Source organism: Dipodomys ordii, unplaced genomic scaffold, assembly GCF_000151885.1.
Source record: "Dipodomys ordii isolate 6190 unplaced genomic scaffold, Dord_2.0 Scaffold77, whole genome shotgun sequence".
Classification (NCBI taxonomy): Eukaryota; Metazoa; Chordata; class Mammalia; order Rodentia; family Heteromyidae; genus Dipodomys; species Dipodomys ordii.
The window spans coordinates 1,444,895-1,468,685 of NW_012267293.1; the positions used below are offsets into that span (position 1 = coordinate 1,444,895).

The 23,791-nt window shown below is 42.4% G+C and overlaps 1 protein-coding gene across 1 annotated transcript in view; it reads right to left on the reverse strand.

Moving 5' to 3' along the window:
• Fgfr1op (FGFR1 oncogene partner) overlaps window positions 1-23,791 on the reverse strand; it is a 39,821-nt gene that overhangs the window by 15,603 nt on the left and 427 nt on the right. The window contains exons 2-9 of the mRNA XM_013024517.1: window positions 23,634-23,687; window positions 20,107-20,161; window positions 19,562-19,650; window positions 18,536-18,673; window positions 12,170-12,250; window positions 9,300-9,359; window positions 2,299-2,525; window positions 1,543-1,619 (exon numbers count right to left, since the gene is read on the reverse strand). Of these exons, the coding sequence (XP_012879971.1) occupies window positions 1,543-1,619; window positions 2,299-2,525; window positions 9,300-9,359; window positions 12,170-12,250; window positions 18,536-18,673; window positions 19,562-19,650; window positions 20,107-20,161; window positions 23,634-23,687 (781 nt within the window). The remainder of the gene's footprint in view (window positions 1-1,542; window positions 1,620-2,298; window positions 2,526-9,299; window positions 9,360-12,169; window positions 12,251-18,535; window positions 18,674-19,561; window positions 19,651-20,106; window positions 20,162-23,633; window positions 23,688-23,791) is intronic.

Below are 23,791 nucleotides of genomic sequence, written 5' to 3' on the forward strand. Positions count from 1 at the left end.
CACATAAGCAAAAAGAAAAAAAGCCTGGAAGTGGCGCTGTGACTCAAGTGGTAGAGCGCTAGCCTTGAGCTGAAGAGCTGAGGGACAACGCCCAGGCCCAGAGTTCAGGCCCCACGACCGGACCCCCCCCCCAAAAAAAGAAGAACTTCTACATTAAATTGGTTTTTATTCTTTGAAGAAAAAAAAAAGATATTCGGACAAGAGAGGATGGTAAAAGTCATGAGTGTTGAAAGTATTTTCAGGTTCTACCCAGAAGGTTTTGTTGATACGTTATAGAACCAGAGGACTCCAGGGTGACTCCTGAATAACTAGGAAGTTGAAGAACCACTGACTAAGAAGAAGAGGAAGAGCTGGGTCTTGTACATGAACAAACTGCTTAAGCCCACATTATGACCCTATAGCCACCACCCCAATCCTCTGGAGCCTTTGTGACTCATGTGACAACCCTATCCTCTCATTCCTTCTTGGGCACCATCAAAAGCCTGTACCTATTGCATTGTGGTAAAACCATCTGCCAAGGACACTACTAACCTCCATATGTCTAAATCCGAACTGCTCCCTCTGCCTGCTCTTACCAGGACACCTATTCTCAATGCTTTCTATATCTCCTTTACATTTCCTGCTCACCTGAATGACTAGGGGTGCCACAGGGCCCACGTTCTTATCTCCTCCAGTCTCCTGGCTTCTAAGTTACCTACAAACTACACAATTGCCTCATCAACAGCTCAAATGCAAGCCCCTCTCTTATTCACCACTCTCACAGTCCAATAGACTACTGACCATTCAACCAACATCTTCTTAAATCAGTAAGTCACACTCCAGACATTCACACAACTGTTCAACTGTGCCATCTGACCCAGGTCAAATGGGCCAGTGGCTGTTTTCTGTGTCTGGTCCTTCTGTTGAAATCAAGCCCAAGTGTTGCACTCTCAGGATCAAGGTCATCTAGGCCATTTTCCAACTGTTTTAGTTCCTCCTCTGACAGTTTGCCAAGGAGCTCATTTTCATTGATGTTCTTGTATTTCTCCAGCTTTTTTTGTTGTTGTTGTTGTTGATCATGGGGCCTGAACCCTGGGTCTGGGCGCTCTCCCTCAAGTTCTTCAGCTCAAGGCTAGTGCTCTACCACTTGAGCATAGCACCACTTCCAGCTTTTCCTGCTTATGTGGTGCTGAGGGAATTGAACCCAGGGCCTCATGCATGTAAGGCAAGCATTCTACCACTGAGCCATCTTCCCAGCCTCTTCTCCAGCAACTTTTGAAAAGGAAGCACCATATTGGTTCATGTGCTTGTCTCTCACACCAGGTACTTCAAAAGTGGGCCCTCTCACCATTAACAAGGCTCTGAGCTCAATCCATATATATCTGTGTATGGTACAGGGGCCTGAACCAGGTGGCTTTCAAGCAAGCCCTGTGACTGACAGTTCCTGGGCTCTAACAGGGACACCGGCGGGGTCTGCCCTTCCCTATCACCTCTACTCCATGCACGCATTCCAGAGCCAGTGAGGATCTGTAGGTCAGTTTGTCTGTCTGTCACCCACCCCACCCTGAAGTAACGACCTGGGGAGCAGGGGCATTGCCGTAGCCCCAGGGCGAGCGTGGCAGCCAACAGGCAGCTCCGAGCTGGGGTGCAGCACCGGGACCTGAATATCTTAAGCATCCCCTACTGGAAACCCTGTGCCCAAGTGCAGAGCAACCTGGGCCCATCTTGCCCTGTGTGATGAGTCTCATCACCCTCCTACAGCCAGCCAACCTCTATCTTTGGGCTAACCTTGTACCACCCCTCATTTTCTCTGCCATGACTGTACTTTCTTGCTTCTATCCCCTGGCTGGTAGAACACCTTGGCATTTCCTGGCTCCTCTCCAAGAGCTCTATGACCTCAGAGTCTGTGTGCCTTCTGCAGATTTCAGCTCAGCTTGAGTGTCGCCCTTCTCTGATGTGCCACTGAAGTCCACATGGCCAGAGCTGCTCCCATCACCCAACACTTCTTCAGAGTCAGAGGGTGAACTCCATGGCAGGGAGGGGGAATTTTGACTCTTCTAATATTGCTGCATTCTGTCCCTAAAAGAGCATCTGTCATGTGGCAGATACTCAATGAAGGCTAGCTCAGTAAAACAAGTTATATCTGGTTTCTTCAAAAACCTGGGATGATTTTAACAGCATAACAAGTTTTAATGACACAAACCAGATTTATGGATTCAATAATTATGGAACTATTAAATCATTGCTTTTTATGCACATAATAAAAATAGAAGTTATATTTGTAAGACTCTAGTTAGATAATCCAAAGAGTCTACTCACCAACCGTAAGTTTTTTCGGGTTTAGGGATGGGATCATCAAAGAATGAGTCTCCTTCCATATCATCCTCATCTGCATCAACGCTAGCTTTGTCTTTGACATCTAAAGAGGTGTTGCTGAAGAAAGACCCGATTTTTGTTTCATGGGCTAATGAGTGCAGACTGCTTTTGCTCTTTTGTTCTGATGAGGAGATACTTGTATCACTCTGACTGACCTCCAGGCTGGCCTTCTAGGAAGAGGGAGAGAGGAAAGTTCTTGGTGAAAAAAACTATAAGGTATTTTAAATAAAACAGCATGATGGTTTATCTCATGTCTATAATTATAGCTACTCAGAAGGCTGAGATTGAGAGGATTACAGTTCAAAGCCAACTAGGCTGGGTGTGATGTCACACACCATGCTAGATACTCAGCAAGTATAAAAAAAAGGAAGATAGCAGTCCAGACTGGCCTGAGCATAAATGTAAGACCCTAATTAAAAAAATAACAAGAGGGAACATGGGTTCTGGCTCAGGTGGTAGAATACCTGCCTAGCAATTAAGGGCCTGTATTCAAACTCCAGCACCACATACACACAAAATTATTTTAAGTAAGAGAAATCAGGTGAACACAGAAATCTGTGTGTGCATGTGTGGCCGCGTGAAGTGTGCATGTATGTGCACACATGTGGTCTCACAACAACATAAACTGCAATGCAATCTCATGATGCATCACTTCATCCCAGGCTTCCTAACATGGTCAATTTTCAAAGGGCAATTTTTTTGTTTGTGTGGGAGGTGTTCCAGTGCTGGGGCTGGAACTCAGGACCTAGGTGATGTCCCTGAGCTTTTTGCTCAAAGTTAATGCTCTACCACTTGAGCTACAGCTCCATTTTCAGCGTTTTGGTTTGTTTTTGGTGGGGTTTTGTTTTTTTGGTTGTTAACTGGAGATAAGGGTCTCACAGACCTTCCTGCCCAGCTGGCTTCAAACCACAATCCTCAGATCTCAGCCTCCTGAGTAGCCAGGATGACAGGCCTGAACCACTGGTGCCTAGCAAGGCAAAAAAAATTTTTTTTTAATCTGTCCACAGCATTCTTTCCCTCTCTCCCTTCTTGGTGGTATCTTTACTATTCCTATCACATAAAACAACTTTCTCATTTAAAACAATTTTTCCCACTTCCTATGTATGTACATAGATTAAATCAATACATTTGAACCTGCAAATAGGACAGAACATAATGACTAAAAGAAAGATTGTGTCATGTAAGTGAACACAATCTCATCAGAAAAGAGAGCAGTTCTGCACCCAGCTCCAAGCATGTAGCCATCTAGGGTGAAGATGGCTAGCTATAGTAATCCAAGCATGTAGCCATCTAGGGTGAAGATGGCTAGCTATAGTAATTATCTAAGTCAGACCTACATCTCCTGAAATGTTTTTTCTATATATCTTAAACCAAGATAGAAAAATCTCCCACATCCCAACCCAAGCACTGCTGACACACAACACAGTGAGGACAGTACACAATTTTACATTGAATCTTCTTGTTTCGTTAGTTCTAACCACCACAGTCTCCTTTTATTCTATCCTTGGTCAGAGTTCTTTGTTTAGACATGTCTATGTCCATGACCAAGAAGACAAACTAAAGCTAACAATAATAGCAGCTATAGGCTGGGAATGTGGCTTAGTGGTAGACTGCTTGCCTAGCATGCATGAAGCCCTGGGTTCTATTCCTCAGTACCACATAAACAAAAAAAGCTGGAGGTGGTGTTATGGCTCAAGTGGTAGAGGGCTAGCCTTGAGCAAAAGAGGCTCAGGGACATTGCCCAGGCCCTGAGTTCAAGCCCCAGGACTACCTCCCTCCCCCACCAAAAAAGAACAAAAAAAAAATAGCAGCTAACAACAGCATTCAAAAACTACATGCCAGGCCTTGCTTAACCCATCTTCAATATAAACTTATGAATCTGGAGTATCGCCTGCCCTTCACTATAAACTGTAATTTCCTCAAGTGTGGGTTTCCTTAAGAATCACCTCGGGTTAGAAAGGTCTATTCTGCTTTTCCTATACATAGATAGCATGTGTTAAAGCCATAATTTGTCTACATTTTTATTCGCTAGTAGCCCTGTTTAGCAGCCAGAGGCAAGAGAAGTATTATACAAACTCTAGAGTATTTTATGAATTATCACTAGAGAAAACGTAATTATCATAAAAAGAAATGTCTGAGCCCAGCACTGGTGGCTCAAGCCTGTAATCCTAGCTACTCAGGAGGCTGAGATTTGAATATTATGGTTCAAAACCAACCTAGGCAAGAAAAGATATAAGACTCTTGCCTCCAATTAACTACCAAAAAGCTGGAAACGGAGCTGTAGGTCAAGTGGCAGAGAGCCAGCCTTGAGCACAGAAACAGGAACAGCACCTAGACACTGCGTTCAAGCCCTAGGGCTGGCACGCCTACACACAAAAAAAGGTCTGGAAAAATAAATGTGTCAAATCCTTATCCTTTTAGACAGTATGAGATGTTTTCAAAGAGGTAAAAAATTAAAAATTTCCTAGCAGCTCTCTTGAATTTCTCTTGAAGTTTTCTTGCTATTGCAAAATATAGAAGTCTTATGTACTTACGTTTTCTGAACCCTAGTTACATTCTATAAATTGACTGGCACATTTAAATATTCAATTGATATCTTTACAAAGAAATTAAAAATAAAAGCCCTGAAATCTGATGATATTTAAACAGATTCACAAGTAGCAACTATCCTGACTCTCTCCTTTTAAAGTCCTCTGAGAATGGTCAAAAAGTAGAACTGCAGAAGCCAAACGGAACTATGACATAAGGCAGTATCAGGAACAGCAAGAGCTGTGAGCTCTATTACTAACAGAACCTAAGTGTGTATCATGAACTAGCTTATATCTAACTTAGTGACTATACATAGCCATGGTTACTTTTTGCCTGATTTGGTGATATTCCTGATATGCCCAGGAGAACTGGTCTTGAGAAAAGGACAGCAGTTACAATAGGACTTAAGGCAAGTTTAGGGTTATTTCCTTCTACACATAAGGTTCTATTTATAGCAGAAAAACTTTTAAAAGAATCTCTCTAAAACTGTTCTCTAGATCAACTTCTAAACCACACATGGGAGAACAGGTGATTACAATCAACAATTTTCCCTATTAGAAAAAGTTACACTGAGAGATTTTAATGAAGCAATTTTAATGTCTACATATACATTTAACCCCTAATCTGCTTGTAAAACCCTTACCATGCTATACATCAAATTCCAATTACTAGACTTAAATAAACTTAAGATGCAAAAAACAAATCAGTTAGCGTAATTCAATGCCTTAGAAGTTATTTTTTGGTATAGCTTTGTTAGATTGAACTGTATCACAAAATTATAGGGAAATTGTTAACAGAGTCAAAGAAACACTCAGAAACTATAAAAGTGTCAAAACATCACTCAATACTTAATTTTTTTTCCACTCCCTTCCACCTCTCTCCCTCCCTCTGTCAAAATCTGTCTTTTTTACATGACTTATTAATGAAGTCCTGAGAGACTTTTACTCTAGTTCTAACAGGCACACATAGCTAACAGGTTTAATTTGCTTGTCTACAAAAGCAATACTGAAGGACTGTAGCACCTTGAAACATTTAACTATCTTCCAAAAACCTCAGTGTGGATAGAGAAATCCCATCTCTACCATGTGTAAGCATATGCTCCAAAGAAAAACCACAATCTTCTGCTGGTCTGCAGCAAGCACAGGAGATGGCCCCATTCCCAGCCAGTCCACCCCTGCATCCTCACCCTCTGGCCCTGCCTACCAAGTTCAGCTGACAAGCAGTGCCAAAAGAAGCAGCCCAGAAGCTCAAAAGGAGGAAATCAGAGCTGGGCAGGCAGGACTGGAAGAGCAAAGAGTTCGGCCCAACCATTTGCACATCCACCTACCCAGCTGTCCAGAATGTAGGGCTGTGAGTTAAAGTATCAATGATGCTTATTTTATTTAGAAAACTGAGGTGACTTGACTGCCCAAGACACAAACACAATGTGGTCACTGGGATCATGATCACTGACCTGAGCTGTTTCTAGAATACTGAAAGTAAGAAACAATAAGGTCACATTGCTAAGAGTAAAGATAACAAGTACATCAGCAGACTTTGGTTCTACACACTTGAGAACTAGTTTGTCTTACAGCAAATGTCATGATACAAAGCAGGCAACGCTCTCAGTGGTACAAGGACTGCCTAACATGTGTGAGCCCCTAACACAGTCTGCCCCAAACAAGCATCATCTAATATCTCAGTTTTCCCAACTAAGTGGTAAGAACCTGAATGTCTATTTTTTTTGCTTTTGTTTACATTTATTTTATTAGCTTGTAAGAGCTATTCTTTTTGGCTTTTTTCTGGGGGGTAAGGGGAAGATCAGTCTTGGGACTTGAACTAAGGGCCTGGGTGCTGTCCCTGAGTTATTCTGCTCAAGGATAGTGCTCTCCCACTTTGAGCTACAGCTCCACTTCCAGTTTTCAGGTGGCTAATTGGAGATAAGGGTCTCACAGACTTTCCTAGCTAGCCTGGGCTAGCTTCAAACTGTTCCTCAGAACACAGCCTCCTGAGTAGCTAGGATTTACAAGGTATAAGCCCCAGTACCTGGCTTCTTTTGGGGGGTTTTCAAGTAGGGTCTCACTATGTAGCCCAGGCTGGCCTGCAACTCAAGACCCTCCTGCCTCAGCCTCCCTCGTGCTGAGATACAGGCTTATTCGACTTTTGCACATGTTTTAGATACTATGTTTGGACAGTGTTCAGTAAAACAAAATGGGATTCAATGAAATAAACTATCATGGGTGTCTACAACTTGGAAAAATGTGTTTCTAAATCTAACCTTGTAGTCCCAATCTCTAACTTGGTCTTCACTGTCTCTGAGCAGCGGTGACAAGATCTGTTATTTTTACTCAAGTTACGCTAGCTCAAAAACCTTACAAACCTGTTAATACACGTATATAAATGATTTTAACCAGTTTTATAAATATAGCTTCCTGGAACCCCGATGAACTATGAATACCTGACCCTTCCTGCATGCAAGTTGAAAGCAAACCTGGAGACATATCCACACTCCTGGCTCAGGGCGCCAGTGCTCCCCAGAGAGAAGTTCCCAGGGACACCCCACTTCATGGCACTTCATGTCCCACTGCACACAGTATGGGAAAGGCTAGTCACCTGCCATGGGAATAGCTCCCTCTGGAGTTCTGGTAGGCACAACCTCAACCACCACCACATGCAAGTAAGTGGCCAGCTATCTGACTGAGCTGTGATGTTAAGGATGGTGAGAACCTACTTCATGCACAGGGCAAGGCAGAAAAGCAAAGGAAAGTTAAAGGCTTATCCGTCTAATTCTGGAAAAAGGCAATGCTGAGTGTAATTCATGCAAAGGCCACTCAGAAATAAGACCAGCGAAGTAGAAGGGAAAAAGGGTTCAAAGTGACTGAAGAAGTAACTATCTTGAGCTCAGGAGAACAACAAGAGAATAGGGAGTCCAACTTACAGCCCCACTCTGAGATGAGGCCAGGTCTGGATCCCCTTCTCACATCAGAGCAAGAGAGGCCCTGCCCACCGCAGAGTGAAGGCTGAGGTCCAGGCCGACCCCAACCACCAACCCCAGCTGTGTCACATGACACACAGTGAAAAAAACTATGTCTCTTAGTATACTTGGTTTTATATATGAGCTTATTCTAAGTATTTTACCTTCTTTAAGACCCATGATACTAAATGATAATACTATATGTAATACTTATTATTTGTTTCTTAAAAAAAAAAGAATCTTAAAAGAATCTAAGGAAATAAAAGCTACTTCTTTAATATTCCTAGTAACCAATCTTAAGGTTATCTCACCTCTGCAATTAGCCTGAGGTTTCCTTAAGCAAGGGTTAAGTGTCTGGCCTATAGCATTAAATGACTTCACTATGTGAATACTCCAAAATATTTGCTAGTTAATAAACATCAACTTGTTTGTTCATTAACCAGTGCATGAAGAACAGTGGGAACAAAAAAAAAGTCTACAATTACAAAATTTACCTTGGAAACTACCCAACTGCAAACAGTTAACAGAGCTAACATAGCTTCTTTTTTTTTTTTTTAAGTCTTTCACTCATCATAAGACTAGTACATTTCTGAGAACTAAAAGCTAAAATCCTTTTGTCTTATTCTAAATAGATGTAAAAACTATAATGTATCTAAGACTTCTATTCATTAAGTTTCATAAGCAGCTAATCTACTGTCTTGGTCAAAGTTTGTGATCTTTAGGGGAGGAAGAAAAAGCAGCCTGACTGCTGTGCAGGACTTCCCACCAAGAGAGGCCTGAGCAAAGGTCAACAGACATCTCTGTACAAGATGTTCTGGAAGGAAATCAGGGGTAGCCCTTATCAGTTAGAAATTATCCAAATTATCCAAAAAGTAATGTGATATTCTATTTTCCTCAGGTAAAAATCATAGTGTTAATTTCATGATCATCCAGCAAAAAGAACATAACAGAGCCAGGCACTGGTGGCTTAAACCTGTAATCCTCCTACTCAGGAGGCTGAGATTTGAGGATCAAGGTTCAAAGCCAGCCCAGACAGGGAAGTCCATGAGACTTACCTAAAACTAATCACCAAAGAGTCATATGTGGTGCTGTGGCTCAAAAAGTAGAGAACCAACATTGAGCAAAAAAACAAAAACAAAAACAAAAACTAAGGGACAGTACCCAAGCTCTGAGTTCAAGCCCCAGTATTGGGACAATATATAAATAAACAAATTTCAACTCATTTTTCTCAACGAAACACCAATTTTCAAAATAAAACTAAGCACAACAGTATGATTTTCACCTGGATAAAACTTACAAACTACTTTTTCTTTTAAACCAACATTACTTCCTCATATTTTGATCAGTTAGATGGCAGTTACAGTTCAAAAGAAAGCTGAAAACCCAGGCCAGCAGGAGGCCTGTGAATCTGGGGGTCTGTCTTGGCACAGGCTGCTTTCTCCTTTGCCCTCATGCATGTTACCTTGTCACCAGACTTCTGCCCGCTTGTCTTCTTCTTACCTTGTCCTTTATACCTTGGTATCTGAGCATGAGAATAAAATGACATTTTACCACAACATGTAAATCTTTACAAAAAAACTAACTCAACCCCAAACCAGTATGATTCCCAGTAGCTCTCTTAGAAATGGAGGATCTCTCCAAAGCCCGCTCTCTTCTGGCCTTGCTGGACTTTCCTCCAGGCCCGTGTCAGCTCAAGTCTGACAGGTTCATGATGGTTGGCAGGCTGTGGACACAGAAGCCAGCACCTGTTCTGCTGTAGCACCACAGTGGCTGCTTCCCCACTACACGAGCATCACTCTGGTTCTAGTAAACCCTGAAGCTCTGGGTGGTCTTGTCAGACCTCCCCTGACCTTCCGCAGGAGGCCTGCACCACAGGCTGTGCTCTATCACAGCTTCTCAGAGGCCATCATGCTCTCTGTGGCTCTCTAGGCTGACAGGGATGACAGGAAGGTGACTGGCAAGAAGAGACAGCACTAGCAAAGTACTAGGATCCTACGTCCAAATCCTTTAGTCCCTAAAGGAATCTTTCATTTCCCATCTGTCTGACCAGGGAAGGCCCTAGGAATCTTGTATGCTTCACATGAGCTGCCAGCAGCCCATCTGTCTGTACTGGTGAGTCTAGATGGCCCAAGGATGTCATAAATATCCAAACAGCCCTGGACATAGAAGTCCCCACCCCTGCTTTACGACTACAGAAGAACTGCAATCTAAGAACCAGCCTAGCCCAGCCAGTAAGTATCTGAAGGGAGAGCTGTAAACTGCCAAGTCACATGGTACTACCTAATACCATGATAATAACCTACCACCACTGCGGCAGCAGTGTGGTGCCATGGAGGGGGAGGAGGCAGAAGGGGCAGGAGGGCCACAGGGGAGGGCAGGAGTGGGATATCATGGAGGAGGGGGGTAGATACTGTTCTCTAAACTGACCATCAGAGATTATCACCACTTCTCCAGGAGAATGAGATGAGCAGCAGGATTTCCAAACTCACTTAACGCAGGATTTGAATTATTCTTAGTTTTAAATTAATCTTTATGTGTAGGGAGTATGTAAAACAGAGTTGTTGTTTTCTTAAAGATATACCTTACCTGGAAGGTTAGCACAATTTTTTAAAGTTATTTGCTAAAGAGAGAAAGAGAGTTTCCAAATAGCTCAGTACTACAGATACTGAAAAGTCACTTAGAATATTCCTTCATTTTAATCTCTAATATCAGATTTTTCATGGAAAAAATAAATCTTCCTTCCACAGGTTCTTTTATCAACAGTTAATTTGAAGATATTTGTCAAATGGACTCAGGACTAATCTATCAGGGCTACAGACTCTCGCATCATCAAGAAAGAAACTTTTAGGAAAAAATCTTGTCAATTAAAACTAAGTGGATACCTTGAAGGGAGCAGCACTCCCAAGGCCATCCATCCCTCTCCAAAGTAGACGGAACAAGTCACTGAGTGACAAGAAGTAACAGCAGCACTTGTTAGCAATGTTACATGCTTACGACATTTAAAAAAGAAAGAGAGCTGGAGGTAAAATTATTAATCTCTGGAGTTTCACCTGATTTGAAAACATGCAACTTGTACCTGAAAATCAGTGCACTTCCCTGGACCCACACAAGCCTTGCCTTGCCATGTGTACTCCATACCTCATCTATTCCCATGAGGTAGAAGTCAAACGTAAAGTCACCGAATGCAACTGGACCTGTGACAGACTGCCTGTGAGTGTCCTCAAGAAATCACCATGCTGAAGTCACACCCTCTAGGTAATGAATGCATTAGGAGATGGGGCCTGTGGGAGGTGATCAGTCAAAAGAGTGGAACACTCATGAAAGGGACTGGTACCCTTATTCAGGGACACCAGGGAGCTCTAATGTCTCCTCCACCATCTGAGAACACACAGGAGACAGCATCCACAAACCAGCAATCTCGCCCTCACCACTGCCTTCCCTCCAGAACTGAACTCACCACCTGCCACTGCCAACCAGTCAGTCTGCAGTATTCCATTACAGCAGCCTGAGTGGATTAGTATATGGCCCAATCCATTCTGTTACAGGACCAGCTAGTACTAGCAATTAATTCACCTGAAGACAGCAATTCCTGAAAGTCATCTATTTGTTCTTCTATTATTAACAGATGCCTTTGATCTTAAATGCTGGCATTCGACTTGTTTTGTCCTTTATGCCATATTCCAACCCATAAACGCACACACATGCGTACACATACCACATATAAACTCACAAATGTAACCACAGTACATTATCCTGTAAGTCCTATCAAAAAAAATTCATTAATATATATAACCACTGTAACTTACAACTGCAAATGGCTGGCCGTCCATCAGAAGTATACAGTATTCAACACAACAATTTTATAACCAAAACCTACTATCCTTGAGCAAGGAATATATGAGAACTAAGAGTGAAGTGAAAAATATTCAAAGTACCAAGTGAATTCAAATATTCTCCAATTCTGATACTTAAGAACGCATTTGTTCTCTGAGACATAAAAAAAAAAATGAAACAAAAAAACTAACTTTTAAAAACACTTAATCAAAGCAGGGGGAAACAGCACCTTTAAGAAACTTTAAGAAGTGGGCTGTGGCTCAAATGGTAGAGCGTTCATCTTGAGCTGAAGAGCTCAGGAACAGCACCTAGCCCCAGAGTTCAAGCCCCATGACCAACAAAGAAAAGAAAAGAAAAAAGAAAGGAAAAGAAAAGAAGGAAGGAAGGAGAAAGAAACTTCAAGAGCACTTGTCACAAAGAAAGTAAAACTTGAAACAAAGGAGTAGAGCCCCAAGCGTCCCAGGGTACACAAGACTTCTGAATGAGCTGCTAACTCACCTTACTTGGGATTGTGTTTGAGTTTGTTTTTCCTTCTGGTGACTTTGATGGAGAATGTACATCAGATAGTTCCAGTGCACCCTAAAATCAAAGTTTAAAATGAAAACACATTTAAAACCTTAAAACATGAGGTTTTAATGATATCTCAATGGAATTTGAGCACTAACATCAACATTTGTCTAAATGCTCACTAATGTAAATATCGTGTTAGAATCTTCTCTGACTCTGCAAAAGAAACCATCACTAGATTCTAGCCATGCACAATGCACTGCTCAGAGTCCCTCAACAAGCTACAGGCACAGGGTCCACCAGTGCAACACTGACTCCCTCTGCCCCCCCCTCCCCGCTTCTTTTCTGACTAGGATCAATTTTCTCCCCTCTTTCTAGCTGTGCTTTCCTGCTTCATTTTATGCCAGGAAAAAATATCAAAGATCAAAAGAAATGCTCTCAAAACAAACCCAACCTCCTTCAAATGGCTATTTTCTCTTTCTTTCTCATAACCCCTTCATTTTGTCCTCAAAACAGGTTTTGTTGTATAGCACAGGCTGGCTTGCAGCTTGGGATCTCCCTGCTTATCCTCTAAGTGTCCACAATTATAACTTCGGGTCTCTGCTTTTGTAGATTTTTTGTTTTTCATTTTTAAAATCAAACGCAAAGGAGCTTTAAAAACTAGCTTCCTATTTTCATTAGCGTCAGTCACACAAGGGACCTGCGCTGTGTTCTGTTCATATATACATACGATGACCTTGATCAGACTCACCCATCGCTCTCCTTCATTCAACAAAATATTTCTTGAATAGGAATCACTTCTTAAAACTCATCTATTACCACCATGTGCATATTAAATATTGTCTATTTTACTTAAGGAAGTCTACGTTTTGTATATGAAAATGTGCCGCTCCTTCGGTATTCTAAGGACAGCATTACCTTCTCTCAGACTAGGCAACGCTCATGTTCTTCTCTCCCCACGCTGCCATCTAAGACTTGGCCCCTTGCCAAAATACTAATTTACCAATTCTCATTGACTCTTCCCTTAAGACCAAGTCTTTTCTGTCCCTTTCCTTCAAGTCTTCCTGATACCATATTGTCTGGATTTGCTTTCTTCCAGGTTTCACTTTTCCTAGTCTTCTCTAACCTTCACAACTTTTTCATCTCAAATAGAAACCAGCATTTGCTAAATCACTGTGTTAGAGCCCACAGACTCAGGACCTAGGGGCACAGCCAGGGCAAGCACAGATGACTTACAATCTGGCATACTAGCTGCCAGAAGTAAGACCAGGAAGAGCAAGAGTCAGCTGAATAGATAAAATTCTAATGGGAAAGGAGAGTATGTATCAGTTCAGGGAAAAATGAGAGAAAGCAAGAAGGCACACTCACTTTCAAGGAGCAGCTTCTGCCTGGCTTAAGTACTGGCTAAACATACCTGGTGTGAAAATTCTAAGTGCAATGCTAAGCCCTACAGAATTCAGAATTGTGGGACAAGGTTATCGGGATGTTCACCTGGTAAATTTCTGCAAATATTCCCAAACCCTCAAACTTCAGAAATCTTAATTGCTTCCATTCCAGAGCACTCCAGACAAAAGGCCCTCGGCCTACCTGAGGTTCTGTACCTCACAGAAGTCCTCCTAAGGCTAGACAGGCAGCTGGAAGAACACCACTCCAGATCTCAAGTGAGGGACAAAGACCCTGGAGACTCACAAGTCACCATTGCAGAGTTGCTGCCATTTGTAAAAAGGAAAGGAAAGCATGAAGAGCTGTATTTTAAAGACAATTCCTAAAGAGACTGAAAGGTGAGACCAGGGAGGAAATGACATTGCTGAACAGGTATGAAGACATAGATACTGAAGGTCTAAGCACGTGAGACTGGTTTACTGAGAGCTCCAAAAACAGGAAGGGCTTTCATTACACAGCTGAGGACAATTTCATAAAATCATCAAGACATTAAGGCACAGCAGGCACAAAAGGATTCTTTTTTTTTGGGGGGGGGCGGTCATGGGGCTTGAGCTCTGAGTTTGGGTGCTGTCCCTACGCTCTTCAGCTCAAGGCGAGCACTCTATCGCTTGAGCCACAGTGCCACTTCCGGTTTTCTAGTGGTTTACTGGAGATAAGAGTCTCACAGACTTTCCTGTCTGGCCTGGCTTTGAACCATAATCCTCAGATCTCAGCCTCCTGAGTAGCCAGGATTACAGGCGAACAGGATTCTTAAGGAGGTAAAAATGCAGCTTTGGTGAAGAGCATCAGTAACTGAGTCCCCAGAGTTATCCAGCTAGTTTTCCTACCTGCGCTCCAAAGCCAAAAGTTTACAATGCTTGTCATTTTTATTTCATTATAACACCAGTAAATTGTGGAAGAAAGGGTGAAACACACCTTTAAGTTCCTTATTCTAAATACTGTAGTATATTTATGTATGTATATGTAGTATATTAAAACAAAACATCCAGATACAACTATTAAGATAAAACGCAGAACTTAATACCTTGAAGTTAGAAGGAACAAAACCATTTGTTTTTGAAGGTACCATTTGCTATACTTGCTCTATGAGAGTCACGGCGAAGACAGGGTAAGACAGATCTACCAGTCAGGAAGGAGTTCTGCGGCTTCACAGCACCTAACTACACAACAAAGCTTACCCTGGGCTTGTCTGAGGCCACCTCCTATCCACTGGAGCAGGAAGCCTTCCAGCAATCACTCCTCCATAGTCTGATGCCTACAGGCAACAAATGACTCCAGGGGTATGAGCCCCCAGGTTCAGAGTCAGCACAAACAGTAAAAAACACCTGGATTCAGGCTTGTCTGCGGGGAAGGAGTTTTTGGGTCAAGTTTTCTCCACACAGGATACAGAGGAGCGAGTCAATCCAGGTGAGTGTTTAGTGAATAGCTGAAATTCTGACCTGTGATGGGAGTTATTCATACAAAAAAACATGTTTAACAAGACAGCCACCATTGATACTTCATGTCTCCTTGCCAACCCGTGTTCCACCAGCTCCTACTGCAAGCTCTGTTCAGCCCTCTCTTCAGAGAGATACTCTAAAGCATCAAGCAGGAGGGGAGGGAAGAAGTGGCACATAGAATACCACACTCATCCCAGCAGCCAGGCTCCAGAGCTCACACTATTCACTAGGGAGTGGAAGAAGGGAAACAGAACCAGCGAGAAAAACGGGTGCTACCACGGCTGCAATTAGGACAGCCAAGGAGCAGCTCAGAAGGGCAGGGAGAAAGAGAAAAGAGGTCAGAGCTACAGATAGCATGAGAGCCAAAACTGAGATGTTGTCACCCTAACCACAGAATTCTGGCCCCAGGAGACTGGGGTATCTTACACCCTAGTACCTAGCACAACAAGTACTTATTAAGTAACTGATGAATAATGAATGGATGAATGTATAATGCACAACAGACTCAGCAGCTGCTCCCTCCCCCGCCCAGACCTGGCCAGGCTCTCCCTTCCCCCTTTGCCAGCACTCTTCTGCCTTCCTAGGACACCATTCTTCATCCTTGTACCATAACCAACTCTCTGCATTACACAAAACTTTATCATGAAACCATCTGCTTTTTAACTAAAGCAACTATGCCAGGCACAGGCTCACCCCTGAAATCCAAGCTACCTAGGAGCCAAGATCCAGCGGACCTCCATGAAGGCCAGCCTACACAAAAAGCTCACAAGACCCCACCTCCAGGAGCTGGGTGGGCAAGTGTGCTTACCCCCCCAGCTGTGAAGGATGTATGGGTAAGATAATGACTAGGCTAGCCTGAACCTACATAGGAGAACGTTAAAAGAAAAAAGGAAAAAAACCTAAAACAAAAAGGACTCTGAGTATGGTTCAAATGGTTAAACACCTGTACAAGGCCCTAAGACAGTCATGAATATTTGTAAATAATCATGTACTGTATGACCTTTCTTAAATCTTTATTTTAAAGATTAAAATCTTTATTTAAAATCTTTATTTAAATTTAAATCTTTATTTTAAAGGTTACCTTCCTTACGTGCATATATCTTTTATCTTAAAGAGCTCTGAGGAAACAGGACTTTTTTTATCATGTATGACTCACAGAATCTAATGACCACACCTTAAATGCAATTACTACTCAGACATGCATTACTGATATTGAAGGCTTCCAATAGAAAATATACTGAGACTCTCCAACTTATATAGCAGAATGCCTCCAATCTTCCATCACCCTAAGTGATTCCTATAAATAAAAGCACACTTAACCAAATACTAGCATAGCAAGTGACCAGTCTGTAAGACAGGGTAACTTCATGTAATGCTAATGCGTGTGTACACACAAGAAAAAGTGAGTTACACATAAGAAAAAGTGTCTGCTACCCAAGAAAGTAGAAATTTGAGCTAGACACAGCAGCACATGTCAGCACTCTGGTGGCTAGAGGATCGTAAGTTCAAGGCCATCCTGGCTACATAGTGAGACCCTACCTCAAAAAAGCCTTTAAAGGCACTGGTGGCTCACACCTGTAATCCTAGCTACTCAGGAGGCTGAGAGCTGAGGATCCTGGTTCAAAGCCAGCCCGGGCAGGAAAAGCTGTGAAACCCTTATCTCCAATAAACCACCAGAAAACTGGAAGTGGCGCTGTAGCTCAAGCGGTAGCATGTCCCTCAGCTGAAGAGCTGAGGGACAGCCCTCAGGCCCAGAGTTCAAGCCCCATGACCGTCAAAAAAAAAAAAGCCTTTAAAGCTGGTTTCCAGTGGCTCGTACCTATAATCCTAGCTACTCAGGAGGCTGAGACTTGAGAATTATGGTCAGAGCCTTGCTCAAGCAAGTAAGTCCATGAGACCCTCATCTCCAACTAACCACCTAACAGATGAAAGCAGAGCTTGGCTCCAGCAGTAGAGTGCTAGGTTCCAGCACACAAGCTCAGTGCCAACACACACAAAAATGCCTATAAAAAAAAGACTTAGAAAATATTTAGAAACTAAACAAAATAACAGATTAGCATTAGCTTATTTTAAAAATCTTTTTTAAAATCAAAAAATTATCTATAAAATCAGACTTTTGTTATTTCACTAACAAAAACCCCAACCATTGCTGATGCTCTCCACGGCAATACCACGTTTCACTTCCACACACTGATGCGTGTGTAGGACGTTTCACTTCCACACACTGATGCGCGTGTAGGACGTTTCACACTTCCACACACTGATGCGTGTGTAGGACGTTTCACTTCCACACACTGATGCATGTGTAGGACGTTTCACTTCCACACACTGATGCATGTGTAGGACGTTTCACACTTCCACACACTGATGCATGTGTAGGACGTTTCACTTCCACACACTGATGCATGTGTAGGACGTTTCACTTCCACACACTGATGCATGTGTAGGACGTTTCACACTTCCACACACTGATGCATGTGTAGGACGTTTCACACTTCCACACACTGATGCGTGTGTAGGACGTTTCACACTTCCACACACTGATGCGTGTGTAGGACGTTTCACTTCCACACACTGATGCGTGTATAGGACGTTTCACTTCCACACACTGATGCGTGTGTAGGACGTTTCACTTCCACACACTGATGCGTGTGTAGGACGTTTCACTTCCACACACTGATGCGTGTGTAGGACGTTTCACACTTCCACACACTGATGCATGTGTAGGACGTTTCACTTCCACACACTGATGCATGTGTAGGACGTTTCACACTTCCACCACTGATGCGTGTGTAGGACGTTTCACACTTCCACACACTGATGCGTGTGTAGACGTTTCACTTCCACACACTGATGCGTGTATAGGACGTTTCACTTCCACACACTGATGCGTGTGTAGGCGTTTCACACTTCCACACACTGATGCGTGTGTAGGACGTTTCACACTTCCACACACTGATGCATGTGTAGGACGTTTCACTTCCACACACTGATGCGTGTGTAGGACGTTTCACACTTCCACACACTGATGCGTGTGTAGGACGTTTCACTTCCACACACTGATGCATGTGTAGGACGTTTCACTTCCACACACTGATGCGTGTGTAGGACGTTTCACACTTCCACACACTGATGCGTGTGTAGGACGTTTCACTTCCACACACTGATGCGTGTAGGGCTAGGCACCCGTGGGGGTCCCATCACCCTCCTTTTACAAACTAGGCAGTCACATGTCCAAGGTCAACCAACTGGTCAGTGAGGAGCTGCACACAAAAGTATCATAATGTGCACATTTCAAGTTTCATTAACATATACATCTATACAATCAATCTCAGTACAACTCATTTTGTTCTTAAGGAATATTTTCTTTCTATGCAAACCTTGATTTACAATACATGTTCTAACCTGCATGGCTAACCTACACAGCCAGTGGCTGAAATAGCAAACAGGAAATGCTACTCAGGATTACACTTACCTCCCCACCAGCAATCCCTTTCTCTTTCTGCTGACAGCGTCTAATCACTTCTAATAGCAAGGGTCCACCCACAGTTCCTTCTGCTTCGATGATACCTAAATCTCGGGCTAGATTCTCTCGACCTTCAAAACCTTGAAACTAGAAAAGAAGTAAGATTAGGGTATGCAAAAACAGCAAAAGAATATTCAGAGATTAAAAATACTTTAGCCAGGTGCTGGGTGGCTCATGCCTGTCATCCTAGCTACTCAGGAAGCTGAGATCTGAGGATCACAGTTCAAAGCCCAAGGCAGGAAAGTCTATAAGACTCTTACTTCCAATAAACCACCAGAAAACCAGAAATGGAGCTGTGGCTCAAAGTGGTAGAGTGCTAGCCTTGAGGGAAAGCTCAGGGACAGCACCTAGGCCCTGAGTTCAAAACCCAGGACCAATTAATAAAATAAATAAATAAATAATTAGTAACTTAAGGAAATATCTAAACTCAACAAGGCTGCCTTTTTCTTAATGAAATAACTTTAAGTTTGCCTAATTTTTACACAATGAGTATAGTCAGAGTCTGTATTAACAACTTCAATGCATCATTCTAACAGAATGAGTGTCACAGTCAACACTCCTTTCTGAGCAACAGGAAACAGCAATCCTTATGGTCATCTCAGAGAGCCCAGATGGCTTTTAAGAAATAAAAATAATAATCTACCTGCAAATAACCAAAGTTGTCAAAGCCCATTAACTTTCAGCTTAATTTTTTTTGAGGGGGGCGGGTCCAGTCATGGGGCCTGAACTCTGGGCCTGGGTGCTGTCCCTCAGCTCTTCAGCTCAAGGCTAGCACTCTACCACTTGAGCCACAGAGCCACTTCCGGCTTTTTTTCTTTTTGCGTATGTGGTGCTAAGGAATCCAACCCAGGACCTCATGCACACAAGGCAAGCACTCTACCACTGAGCCACCTTCCCAGCCCCTCAGCTTAATATTAACTCATGTATATATCAATGTTTCATGGAAGGTTAAAAAAAAAAAATCATTACTCTTACTGTGCTGGTTTCAGGGTGAAAAACAGCCAAGGTAAAGTCAAGGTTAAAAAACTGAAGAAATTCTGCAACAAGACTAGCCACTAAGCGTCCTGCAAAGACAAAGAAAAAAGATGTATAAGTAAATCTTTAAGAACTTTGACTTTTTTTATGGGCACTGTGAATCCATGGGAAGAAAGCGGTTTCTAGCTACAGATCTCTTCTCTGTGAATAATACAATTACTCAGTGAAAACACCAACCTCCCCATTTGGTCATTAGGATCATCATCTGTCTGGCACTAGCTTTAAGACAATGTAGTATTTTGTAAATGGACTTCACAGTTGCACTTCTTATAGTAAAATTGGATATTTTGGTAAAATTGGCTTTAAATCTAAAACCTCCTAAGACCAAAAACATTTAATAATAGCAAGCTGTTATACAGTAAAATACTGTTTGAAAATAATTAGTAAAAAATCACAGATTTTAAAACAATACTAAAAATTGCTGATTTCTTCCAAACTGGTGACAAGATTTGAAAACTCAAACAATAGTAAGTGGACCATCTTACCATCTTTCGTATTTAAAAACTTTTTCAGGCTCTCATTGACTAAAGGAGTCTTGTTCTGTTAAAAAAAAATACTTTTGTCACATATTTATCCTAGAAATAACTACAAAATGTACATTAAAGTTTAACATTTTTTATAAAATTAGTTTTATAAAATTATTTCTCTACAAGATTCATTTTGTGGTATTACTTCTCAAGATTAATAAAGTAAACCATACATGAAGATTGGTGCCGAGGATAGAACCTGGGATCTCACACAAACCCGGAAAGCACCTGTCATTTGGCTATATCCTAGCCCTTTACACATATTTTATGTATTCCTTACTAAGCTGATTTTGAAGCAAGATATCGTCAAATACTTGTGCAAGATGAACTTAGATTTTCTTAAACATCTCAGGTCTATCTACCATTTAGAACATATAAACTTACAGTTCCCAGTTCAACAGTAGCATGTGAGGTAACTTCATGTGACCATAAATCTGTTTATTTTTTAATTGTAGATATGCATATAGAAAAACATTCTTGTATATCAAGCCTGTAACCACTGTTTAGGACAAGGCTAATATAGTAGCCACATATCTACTCAATAGACAATGGAATAATCCATTAATCCTGAACTCAGGATAAAATGGAATAACAAGATACTCTATAATATGAATGAAATTCACATGCATTATGCTGGATAAAAGAGGTCAAACCAAAAAGAGGTGCACACTCTTAATTTTATTGAATCTAAGCCATGTTTATTTACACCTGTATAGCAATGAGCAACAGTTATACATTTATAAAACATTAATAACCTAGTGGGGTACACCTGTGTTTTACCTTGTGTACATATTCAAGCCTAAATGAACTTGCTTCATCCTGTAAACTTTCATACAATACTCCTTTAAACAAAACTTGTTTAAGCCGGACGCTGGTGGCTAACCCCTGTAATCCTAGCTACTCAGAAGGCTGAGATCTGAGGATCATCGTTCAAAGCCACAGGCAGGAAAGTCCATGAGGCTCTTATCTCCAAAAACTACTAGAAAACCGGAAGTGGCACTGTGGCTCAAGTGGTAGAGTGCTCGCCTTGAGCTGAAGAGCACAGGGACAGCACCAAGCCCAGAGTTCAAGCCCCACAACCAACCAAAAAAAAAACTTGTTTAAAAGCAAAATTACTTGGAATGTTTCATTTAGATCCAACACCAAAGTTGAGACTACAGATTCAAACCCAAGTTTAGAAGATACTTTTACATCCTTTCCTCGGAAATGACCATTATTTGAACAGATGGCATATGCTGTTATCAGATATAACCACAAAGACATAAGTCAGGAAAATGACAACCAGGTCACACGAGGTTACATTATCTGCCAAACTATATGGTTTGATAAGAAATGGAAATAATGCTTAGATACTGGGGGAGATTAGAAAATAGCCAATGATTTAAAAGAGAACTATTCCCCTTCAAAGCTGCAAAGACCTGACAACCAGGGGGCAGTAAGAAAGCCTCAAATATAATGACATCAGGGCTGGGAAGGTGGCTCAGTGTTAGAGTGCTTGCCTAGCATGCATGAAGCCCTGGGTTCAATTCCTCAGTACCACATAAACAGAAAAAGCCAGAAATGGTGCTCTGGCTCAAGTGGTAGAGCACTAGCATTGAGCTGAAGAGCTCAGGAACAAAGCCCAGGCCCAGAGTTAAAGACCCACAACCAACATAATAAATAAATACATACATACATACATACATAAATACATAAATATCATGTCGGAGTCTCCCGACAGAAACAAAACTTATATCAAGAACATCTTACAAGTGCCAATGAGCACATGCCAAAAATAATCAAAGAAATATGTAACTTCTACAAAAGCAATTTACGACAAAGAAGAAAAGGAAACAGACTTCAAGACTTAACTACTAAAGAAGGAACATACCTCTACATAAGTAAGGCAATCTATGACAAACCTACAGCCAACATCCTACTAAATGGGGATAAACTAAAACTCTTTCCTTTAAATCAGGAACAAGAGAAAGGTACCTACTTTCTCCACTCTTTTTCAATATAATGCTGGAATTCCTAGCTAGAACAATAGAGCAAGAGATCCAAATAGGGTAAAGAAGAGGCTAAACTATCCCTATTTGTAGGTGATATGATTCTACATCTAAAGGGCCCTAAAGACTCCAAAAGACTCCACCCCCAAGCTCCTAGAGCTGATAATTTTGGCAAAGTAGTAGAATACAAAATCAACACACAAAATTCAGTAGTTTTTCTCTATATCAACAATGTGCAGACAGAAGAAGATGAGGAAATTGCATTTGCAGTAGTTTCTCCCCCTCTTCCCCCCATACATGAATAAATCTAACCAAGAAACTGAAGGACCTCTGTAGTGAAAAACCTATAAAACTCTAAAGAGGAAATGGAAGAAGCCTCCAGGATCTTCAGGAAATGGAAAAAGTCCATGTTCATGGATTGGCAAATGTCCTGAAAATGGCTATGCTGCCAAAGGCGATCTACAAATTCAATGCAATACCCATCAAAATCAAATGCTGTCTTCACTAAGATAGGGAAAACATTCCAAAAATTCACACTGAACTACAAAAGGCCCCAAATAACCAAAGCAAATGTGAGCAAAGAAGCAATGCTTCTTTCTTCAGTTTACTACAGAGCTATAACAACAAAACAGCCTGGTACTAGCATAAAGAGAGACCTGGTGGAATAGAAGACCCAGAAATACACCCAAATATCAGTAGTCAAAAACAGAATGAAAAAGACAGCCTCTTCAACAAATGGTGCTGGGGGACCTAGACTGATGCCTACACAAAAAGAGGAAGAGCTGAAGACAGTACTGGGGTTTGAACTTGGGATCTTATGCCAGCATACCCTTGGAGCCACACCTCTATCTGGTTTTACTTTTCAGACAATCTTCCTATCTTGGCTACGGGTGGGTACCATCATATCTAACTTATGTTTGAAACAGTCTAAGTTTTCCCTGGGCTGGCCTCAAACAGGGATCCTTCTATCTCTGCCTCCCAACAGGTGTTAACCACTGGAATCCAGCTTATCGGGCAAGTTCGATGAAACTGAAGAGCAAACACGTAAGATTACAGAGTGGAAGCATAGGAGATCAATTTGTCCTCCAGGAAGTGACAGGGCCTTTCAAGGGACTTGTTCGGAGAGGTTGACAGGGTGTGAGGTGCGGAGAAATCGATCAACTATCCGCTCACCGACAGAGGTGTCGTTGCCCTTTTGAAAACAACATCATGCTTTTCAAATCGTCGTGCCCAGCGCCCTGGGGAAAGTGACAGTGTGCGCGCCCTACTCGGACGGGATCGCCACCGGCCGGCGGCGGGTTCAGGACTGCGCCCGGCGGCCCAGCGCGGTGCCTCGGGCCCGGTGCGGGCCGGTGTGACTGGACCCTCGCTAAGGGCTCCGAAGGGCGGCAAGGCGCGGGAAGGCCTGGGGTCTTCGGGGTGAGCGCTGCCCCCCTCCCGCCGCGCAGACGCGGCCGCGCGGGGACACGGCCCGCGGGGGCCGGGACAACTCCGTACCTCCACTTTCTCCTGCTCCTCTAGCGCTAGAAACACAGCTGCTCGGAGTTCAGCCTTCAAGAAAAAGGAATAGAAACGGTGTCCAGACGGTTGTCACAGAGGCAGGAGATGCACTGCGCAGGCGCGTGCGCGAGGGCGGGCGGCCGCGGGGCGCCGGC